The sequence below is a fragment of the Gossypium hirsutum genome, chromosome D13 (assembly GCF_007990345.1).
Source record: "Gossypium hirsutum isolate 1008001.06 chromosome D13, Gossypium_hirsutum_v2.1, whole genome shotgun sequence".
NCBI lineage: Eukaryota > Viridiplantae > Streptophyta > Magnoliopsida > Malvales > Malvaceae > Gossypium > Gossypium hirsutum.
In genome coordinates this window covers 10,562,016-10,571,933 of record NC_053449.1, presented here as the reverse complement: position 1 = coordinate 10,571,933, position 9,918 = coordinate 10,562,016, and the positions used below count along the sequence as shown (strand labels likewise).

At 37.0% G+C, this 9,918-nt stretch overlaps 2 protein-coding genes across 2 annotated transcripts; one reads left to right on the top strand and one right to left on the bottom strand.

Annotated features, from left to right (window-relative positions):
• The first annotated feature begins 1,178 nt into the window (after positions 1-1,178).
• On the top strand, positions 1,179-5,753 carry LOC107919820 (dihydrolipoyllysine-residue acetyltransferase component 4 of pyruvate dehydrogenase complex, chloroplastic). Its single transcript, XM_016849194.2, has 6 exons — positions 1,179-2,267; positions 2,366-2,557; positions 2,708-2,795; positions 2,900-2,970; positions 3,058-3,141; positions 5,385-5,753. Exons 1-6 carry the CDS (start codon positions 1,194-1,196, stop codon positions 5,487-5,489), a joined length of 1,614 nt encoding a protein of 537 aa, XP_016704683.2. The 5' UTR covers positions 1,179-1,193; the 3' UTR covers positions 5,490-5,753.
• Positions 5,754-6,081: 328 nt separating this feature from the next.
• LOC107919819 (protein NRT1/ PTR FAMILY 3.1) lies at positions 6,082-9,316 on the bottom strand. Its single transcript, XM_016849193.2, has 4 exons — positions 9,157-9,316; positions 8,790-9,007; positions 8,147-8,706; positions 6,082-7,187 (listed from the first exon to the last, which is right to left on the bottom strand). The coding sequence occupies exons 1-4, from the start codon at positions 9,242-9,244 to the stop codon at positions 6,293-6,295; spliced, it is 1,761 nt and encodes a 586-aa protein (XP_016704682.2). The 5' UTR covers positions 9,245-9,316; the 3' UTR covers positions 6,082-6,292.
• Positions 9,317-9,918: the final 602 nt, after the last annotated feature.

The following is a 9,918-nucleotide window of genomic DNA, read 5'->3' as shown; positions in this document are numbered from 1 at the left end:
CCAACTTAGATAGGAAATTACCAAAAGTTTCGTTCTTTTACAAAGTAAGAAATATTATGTTGAGGGTATTAATATCTTTTTGTATGTTGATAAATCTAGATAAATAAACATACATAATAGAAATAATAGATTTTGAACTTAGGTCTTCATGCTTTTCACTAACTTAATTTTAACATTTCAACCAAAATTACAATTTTTAATGAATTTAGTATATGAATGTTTTCACTTACATCTTTAGTGTGACATAATTTAGTATTGTGTATGACTTGGGGCTAGTTTAACAATGCTTTTGAAAAGTGTTGTGGAAAAGTTCTTCTGTAAAGTGCTTTTGAAAATTTTAGTTTAAAATTTGAGGGTTTAGTATTGCTGTCAAAAAGTGTTTTTAAGAAATAAAATATTCATTTTAGACATGTTATTAACAAGTAAAAAATATGTATTTAAATAATATTTAAATTAGTTAATATTATTATATTTTAGTAAGAATATAAAAAATTATTATAACTTGTTAATATTTTAATATATGAAATATAAATTTTAAATATTTTTAAGCAATAAATATTAATTATTTATAAAATTTAATTAGAATATATAAACTATATTTTAAATATTTAAATATAACCATTAAATATTTGTAATTAGTATTTTTAAAAAAAATTAATTAATAATTTTAACACATTTGTAATTAAACACCAATAAAAGAAAATGAGAAAGTATTATGTTATTAAAGGGGTGAAAAAGTAATTAAGTACCAAAAGTACTTTTACGAAAAAAAAGCTACAAATTTCAGCAAAAAACAACTTGCTTAGCACAACTTTTCTTCCAAAAGTACTTTTAGAGCTAGAAGTGTTTTTTTAAAGCACTACTAAACGGGGTCTTAACCTTTGAGGCAAGGAAAATTGGGTTTAAAGCCACAAATGACATATGTTGTAAGCTCAAAGCCGTAATTTCCCCCTCGTAGTTAAAGGTTTGGTAAGAAAAAAAAGTCGTTTCTTTTCCTTTTTGAGGCAGGAAAAGGTCGTTGAGTAGAATTTAGTTGGGAAATAGGAATGGATCAGTAAATTAGATTTGTAAAATAAGGATGGAATTGAAAAGAAGGAAAAGTTTATGTTCCAAAAAGAAAAGAAACGAAAAATTGACTGCCGAAAGCGTGAAAATGAAAATCTAAAACATCCAATAGTAATTAGTAACGGGCGATGCAAACACAGTTGGGTAATGCAGCATTTCCTCGTCTTCTCCGCCGTTCCCTCTCTTATATTCCCTCCATTCTCTACTCTCTCCATTCGCTCCTTAATTTATTTCATTTCTTTCGCTTTCTCTCCAATTCCTCTCCTCAAAGCCAAAAACACAAGGAAATGGCTTCTCCCTTTCTCTCTAACACTACCATCTCTTTCTCTTCTTCCCTTTCTTCTTCTTCTCTTCCTCGTATTGCCCCTTCAATTCCTTTTTCTTCAATTCGCTCCAATTCAACCCCAAGACGAATCCTGACCGTCCGTTCCAAGATCAGGGAGATCTTCATGCCTGCCCTCAGTTCTACCATGACCGAGGGCAAGATCGTCTCTTGGGTTAAATCCGAAGGTGATGTACTCTCCAAAGGTGAAAGCGTCGTCGTTGTCGAATCCGACAAGGCTGACATGGATGTCGAGACTTTCTACGACGGCATTCTCGCTGCTATAGTTGTTGGGGAAGGCGAAACTGCTCCTGTTGGTGCTGCCATTGGTATTCTCGCTGAGACTGAAGATGAAATTGCTGAGGCTAAAGCCAAAGCTGCCTCAAAATCAGGTGCTTCAACCCCATCTGCTCCTCCTCCTGCTCCAGCTCCAGGTGCTGCCTCTACTCCAGGTCCTCCCAAATCGACGCCAGCTCCCGCGGCTCCAACAGTTGCGGAGGGGCCGAGGAAGACTGTTGCCACACCATTTGCAAAGAAGTTAGCGAAGCAGCACAAGGTGGACATTGAGTCTGTGGTTGGAACAGGTCCGTATGGGAGGATTACGCCAGAGGACATTGAGGCCGCCGCCGGTCTTTCGCCTTCGAAGAAAAATGTGGGGCTTGCAGTGGTTGTGGAAACGAAGCCTGCAGCACCAGCGAAAGCTCCAGCTGCTTCTGCCGCCCCTTCTAGCCTTCCTCCTCCAGTTCCAGGATCTACGGTAGTGCCGTTTACGACAATGCAGGCTGCCGTTTCGAAGAATATGGTGGAGAGCCTTTCAGTGCCCACATTTCGAGTGGGGTATCCTGTGACTACGGACGCGCTTGATGCCTTGTATGAGAAGGTAAGTTGAGTTGGATTCTTTGATTTCATAAGTTGGATTATTTGTGTTTTGGATTCGCAAATTGGTTTTAATTCATCACTTGGTATTTTCATTTATAGGTGAAACCAAAGGGTGTGACAATGACTGCTTTGTTAGCCAAAGCTGCCGCAATGGCACTTGCGCAGCACCCTCTTGTGAATTCAAGCTGTAAAGATGGCAAGAGTTTTACTTACAATAGTAACATCAACATTGCAGTAGCTGTTGCTATTAATGGTGGCTTGATTACCCCTGTTCTTCAAGATGCAGATAAGGTTAGTGATCCTATATTATATTGATATTTGATAATTGGAATCAAATATAAGAGTTGTTTGTTATTACTAATATGCTGTAGTTGTATATAGTTTTTCTATAGTTTCTTATAGCTTCTAAGAGCTTGAATTAAAGGAATTGTTTCGATATAGTTGGATTTGTATCTACTGTCTCAAAAATGGAAAGAATTGGTGGAGAAAGCCCGGGCAAAGCAGCTTCAGCCTCAAGAGTATAATTCGGGTTTGTACTGCTTAGCGATTTTACTTCTGGTTCCACTTTGAGTACTTGGTTGATATTTTTGTGTCTAGAATTTAGAGAGTAAATAATGATTAAATTGCTTGCAGGGACATTCACTCTGTCCAATCTGGGCATGTTTGGAGTGGACAGGTTTGATGCCATTCTTCCCCCAGGCCAGGTGAGTGGTTATGGATGGATCTTCTATTTCCTCTGTTTGATTATATCTCTCTATGTTTTTTATTTTTATTTTTGGAATGATGACCAGGGAGCTATCATGGCTGTTGGAGCATCAAAGCCAACTGTTGTAGCTGATGCTGATGGATTCTTCAGCGTGAAAAACAAAATGCTGGTGAGTCTAGTTTCAATTATGGAGCCAATTACAATCCCTCATAGATAAAGCTTTCATTCGAACTTTATAGAAAATTTATGAGATAGGATAAATTATTACAAATCTATCATGAACCAATATACTCATTTGTTGTTAATGCTTTAAGGTATCATGTAGTGACTGAAAGCAGACTAATTTATGAAAATATAACAGTAAAAAGATTCCGGGATCTGAGGCTATCTAAAAGAAGTACAATTTAGGTACAAGCTATGTTACTCGAACTCTTCACTTTTTTTCAAGTACCTGTGTCCGACACATGAATATAGACGAACTCCAAGAATCCTCCAAATACATGGAAAAACTTAGAAAAGACTAACCTTACTTGTGTCGAGTACATACTTGTACACCTGAGTCCAAGCACATAGGGCAACAAGTACTCTAATTTTTCCGAGCAACCATCATGCCGTGTTGAGTAGTTCACCTGTTATATTTCATGAGCTATATTTAAAGGGAATTGCTTTTGGGAGGAAAAGATTCCCTCCAACAATGGCTAGCTTTAGACATCCTGTCCACATTACATACCTGATCATGGTTGGTTGGTATCTCGCCCACACACTCATGTGCTAGTTGTTTGTGTAACTTGGCTGTTTGTGTACCCTGTTCCATTTACTAGTAAAAGTCTTGACTGACAAATAAGCTTGAAATAATTTAGTGATGACTAGGACTTACACCATCCATTTCATTCTGAAGTCGGATATACAAGGAGCAATAGTCAATTACATTACAATTGCATTTCTTGGATAGAGGAAGAAATTTTCCGTATTCCCCATGGTGCATATAAACACTGGTCATCCTTTTCAAATGTGTATCACATTTTCTTGCAGCCTGCTTTTGGCTGCAGAAGACTTTTATCACTGACCCTCATCCTCTTTTCCACAACTCAGGCTTCCCATTTTGCTCTCTGCTATTGTTGGAACTGCTTTTGCTTCATTTCTTCTGGCCTCTAAGATGTATTCCTTAGTTATGGGTGGTACTCTTGGGGTATTTAATCCTATTTACTACCCTAACATTTGTCGTTCATTGCGACTGCCATCATGTGAAATAAGAAGGATAGTTGTGAGGATATGTTTGATTTTTCCAAAAAGCTCATTTGGATCCTCAGTAACTATACGTGGTATATTGGTTGTTAATTGTATGGAGGAACCTACCTTGATTAGCTTCTATTGGCAGAAGCTGGTTCATTTTATGTTTGCTGAGTCAATGGCTAGGTAAACTTCCAGATAGCTAAGATATTTCCAAGACACTGTTCTACAAAGGAAAAAAAGTGTTAGAGTTGTTACAACAAACAAAACCTTAATGCAGTAAGGTTGGTTTAGCTATATCCTATATTTGGTCATATTGTGCTACTATGCCTAACTCAGGATAATTTCCTTAGGTAGGTCAACACCACTGAGGTCTTTGTTTCTTGTTTATGCCAATGTCCTAATAAGCCTCTCATTCTATTGACATGCTCTCTTTTAAATATCATCTTCTTTAAGGGGCATTTGTAGGTTTTTTGGTTTTTCTCTTGACATAAATTTAAAATTTAATTAGTTTATTTATGATCATGTTTGGAGTTGTCCAAATACGAATGGGCCCAATATTTCTTGTTTGCCCCAAATTACTCTGTGTTACATTGTGATGGTAAGTGGTTAGAGCTTGTACAGTGGTTCTTGTCAGAGCTAAACCTATCTTTGCAACCCTAATTATATTGTTGTTGAAGGTATGTGCTACGGATGTTTTGATAAGTTTTTGAGAAATATTAATCTGAAATAACTAGTTCAATCGTTAGATTAGGTTTAATTCCATTTATTGGTGAATAATGCATGCTCTTCATGTTTGGAGTTGTCCAAATACGAATGGGCCCAATATTTCTTGTTTGCCCCAAATTACTCTGTGTTACATTGTGATGGTAAGTGGTTAGAGCTTGTACAGTGGTTCTTGTCAGAGCTAAACCTATCTTTGCAACCCTAATTATATTGTTGTTGAAGGTATGTGCTACGGATGTTTTGATAAGTTTTTGAGAAATATTAATCTGAAATAACTAGTTCAATCGTTAGATTAGGTTTAATTCCATTTATTGGTGAATAATGCATGCTCTTCATGTTTGGCAATTAATATAGAGGAGTCGTTATTTTGGACGGGAGACAAACTAAATTTTCATCCTGGCTAACTATTTCAAGAGAACAACTTAACTGAGTTACCATGAGATTCTTCCTTTTCAGGTGAATGTTACTGCTGACCACCGAATTATCTATGGTGCTGATTTGGCTGCCTTCCTTCAGACCTTCTCAAAGATTGTTGAGAACCCTGAAAGCCTCACTTTGTAGATGATTCTCAGATTTATGCAATGAATTCACACCGAGTCTTCTAATTTCACGGCAAAGCAGAGCTGTTGTCTGTGTATTCAAACAGATGGCCTAGCTGAGGACCTTTTCTCTGTATCAGTACAATTTGTATCGCGATACATTTTTTCTTTTCTTTTTAAAGTATTTCAGGTGCAATCTCAGATTGAGTTGAATTAGATATTGGAAGAAACAGAATAACTACGGGATGTTTTTGATAGAATTAAATGAAAATTGCTTTATTAAGAATTTTGGTGTCAAACTTTATTCTCCATGTCACTAGTTTTTTTCTCAAAAATGGGTGTTACTATTAGATTCGGCATTGAACACATTTGTTTGGAACTCTGGTTTATTTGCTCATTACAATCACAAGAATATATCCATCATAATAAAACTGTTTATACTGTGATTGTTTCCTTCTGGTTTAAGACAAGGTATTAAGCATGCACGGAAAATGAAAGTAGACATTACTTGTCTGGTTAAGGAATATTCTTGTCTCTCCTGATTGGCTGATTATAGATTCAATAAAAGCTTCAAGAGTTTGCAGACTTGGTAAAGCCAAACTTAGAAGAAGACAAATAGAAACTTGCTTTAGAATTTTTATTTTTCATTTATTACAAAATACAATACTTGGTGGTGGATTTTTCTTTCTAATGTTATTTAGAACTTTACATGCCTATCCTACGATTCAGATTATAATCTATTAGACTTTCTCTACAAGATCTATGGCTAGACAGGTTTACAAAAAGGAACAAGAATACACCATCTAGTTTCCTCAAATGCAAAAACTAAACCTTGCTTGCAAGCTCTACTCCTGCATCTCCTTCAGATTCACTGTCTTTGCCATGGATTTGAATCGGCTTATACGTATACAGCTTAGCACAACAGATGTAGTAAATAAGATTAACCACTTGCAAGGCAGTGATCAACCAGTAAAAGTACTCCAATTTGCCCTCGTTCAAGTTGTTATCAGGAAGCCAATTTGATCCATCAGCTCTTGCGCTGAATTTGTGTACTAAAGAAACCAGCAGCGTGCTCATGTAATTTCCGACTGAGATTGCGGTCCAAAACAGTGCGGTAGCTGTACTCCTCATGCTTTCAGGTGCCTGATCATAAAAGAATTCCAAGTGTCCAATCGACATGAATGCCTCCGCTATTCCATGAAGACTGTACTGAGGCACAAGCCAGAACACTGAGATGGGGATGATTGCATGAGCCTTGTCTTGAAGCCCATGTGCTAAAGCCGCTTCTTTACGCTTCACTTCCGTGAAGCCTGCTACCAGAGTGGCTAATACTGATATCATGAATCCTATTCCCATCCGGTGCAGGAAGCTGATGCCCCGGTCGAGCCCTGTGTATCTACGGGCAATGCGGACCAAAACACGGTCATACAAGGCTATGGTGGAGAGCATGGAGACCATGGTGAAGACAGTCATGGAACCAGCAGGGATCTCAAATGACTTGGTGAGGTGCCTGTTCATGGTTTTGGCCTGTTGGAGGGAGAATGTGTTTTGCTGAGCATAGGCTGTGATGAGGAGGATTCCTGCTGCCCATATTGGTCCCATTCGGATCACCGCTTTTAGTTCCTCCACTCGATGGATGGTGTTCAGTCTCCATAGATTAGGAGCTTGCCCTGGTTTTACAATATCTTCTTCAGTCACAATGGCTGCCTTGTCCAGGAATCTGCAACTCATCGTATACATTAATTAATTAGCATGAGGCTTCCATGTTCAAAGATGTATTGGGTCATTTTTATTTTTATTTAATTTGCTTGCTTTAATAAAGATGGGAAGAGAAGAAAATTTGGCCTTTTTAATTTATTCCACCACTTTCAGCATCAAAGGGCTGTTATTTAAGGCTCTTCAGCCCCAGTGCGAGGCAGGAAAATTGCAGGTGAAATAATAGGCAAAAAACATGTTCCGATTGAATGGTTGGTCTGCTGGGGCCTGAGGGAGACTTTTGATTCAGACATTCTAAAAACAACTTTTGTTTCTTTGCCAACTAAAATGCAATTATGGAGTGATCAAGTGGGTGGCAGTGTGAATAAGATCTGAGCTTTGTGGTGGCCCTCCTCGCAATTATTGAGTCCTTCGCTCCATATCTCAAAGATTCCAAAACTTACAATGAAACCTACTATCAAAACTGACTTGATATTTCCGAAATAACAAAGGCCATGTTGGTATCAATCAAATCCAAGGAAAGTAATCTTATCTACTCCCAATTTCTTTTATTCTTCTTACTTGATATGGACACCATAAGGAAGACAGACCACCATCATATGATATGAGAAGACATGAAATGAAGCTAATAATGCCTTCTTAAGATTATTTTATTATTTACAAATGCTTTGGTTTCATATTTTAAAAAAATGGTTCTTTTGGGGACGAAAAGTAAAAAGCATAGGTTAAAATAGTGTCTTCCTTTTAAAGAATTAACTAAATTCAACAATAATAATATTAAAATGCAACCATAAAGTAAGAGAAAAGGGTAAAAGAAGACATCAATCATGATATGCATGCATGGCAGTCTTGTTTAGCATATGGTATCATTGTCGGTTTCTAGAACAATTGTCACAGTTCCATGTTTGAGTGGCAGCTATGGATGCAATTGTGTGTTTAAGAAACCAGAAAGGGACAACTTACGTCATGTCTGGGGTGTGAACAAGTTTTCCACCTACGGAAATGGAGGCGTCAAGCTCATCATTCCGATACAACAAGTTGGGGTCAGAAACCATGGCCAACTTCCTCTTCTTGAAAGCTGACACACTGACCTGTAACAACCGGGTAAACGGACTCCCTGCCGGATCCATGTGTCGGTAAAGTGGATAGCCGATGATGAACGTGATGATGGACAAAAACATGGCGATGGTGGGGACTCCAAGGCCCCATCCCCACCCAATGTTATCTTGAATGTAAACAAGCACTGTGACAGCCACAAGTATTGATATCCCCATCACAAAGTAGTACCAATTGAAGTATTTCCATGTCTTGGTTGCTTCCTTTGGGTTGCTTTCGTCGAACTGGTCTGCCCCGAAAGCAACCACACAAGGCCGGATTCCTCCCGATCCCAAAGCCCCAAGTAAGAGAGATCCGTATAGGATTGCCAACTGCCCTGCCGTTGCTTGTTGGCAGACTTGCTCACCTTTACACGGTGGTGGCCTAAGTTGTGGAAGTATTGCTGATAGTGTTAAACATGTCATCCCCTGATACCATCAATCAAAGGTTAAAAATAAAGCAGCCATGCATCTGTTCATGAATCTGAGAGACCGAGAGTGTCTATTCTTACTATTTGGTATATAATGGAAGCGACTGTTATAGTCCAGAAACGACCGGCGTATGAATCAGAGATAAAGGCACCAAGCAATGGTGTCAAGCTAGCTGTTCCACCAAAATTTGTGAGAGTGTTGGCTGCTTTGGTTAATGGCATATGAAGCTGTGTTGTTAAGTAGCTTATCATATTAGTATTAAATCCCACCACCGCCAGCTTCTCACAGATCTCATTTGCTGTATCATATAATCATACATCAAAACTAAATTAAACCAGAAGTCCCAACATAGTAATACCACCAATATCTAAGAAGAGAAATATTCTTAATTTAGATCACAAAAATGCATGTACAAGTAAGTACATATGGATAGTTATAATTACTTACAGAAAATGAAGGGCATGGTGACCAATCCTCCCTTGGGCCTAGTTTTAACATTGTTTTGTTTAGGGTCATCTTCCTCCACTCTTTCCATCTTTGTATTCTGGATATAGCAGGTGCCTGAAATGAAATGGTGTCCGCAGAAGCCTATTTATAGGGCCTGTTGAAAACTTGAAATGTTTTTAACTCTAATATGTAAATTGTAAGCTATTGCCGTAAACTTTTTTAACAGTGGGGTGGGTGGGTGTGGGGTAATTTACAATAAAAAATCCGTATCCAAGGCCACACATTGAGAAGGCAAGGAGAAAGAAGTTCTGTTTTTGTCAGCTTTTTGTTGGTTTGTATTAGGTGAAATGGTGAAATTATGGGATACATAAGAAACTGAGTTTTTTTTTTTTAATAAATTGTAGAGATAAACTTTTAGCTAATATATAATTTCATACATTAATTTTATTTTATATAGTTATATATATGAAATTTTAATTGTGTTTTAAATGTATGTATAAAATTTTAATGTTAATTTAATTATATGCATTTAAAGAAATAAATACATTAATTTTTTTACATTGAATAAGTATACTTATATAATATGAAAATGTAAATTGTATTATATCCATAATAGTGTTAGTAATTTATGAAAATTAAATCAAATTAAAATGTCATGTATAAAGCTGCACAATATCAAAATTCATATATAACATTACACATTTAACAAAAAATTGAAGTATAATTTTAGAATTTATCTCAAAATTTTAAAGAAAAAAATTA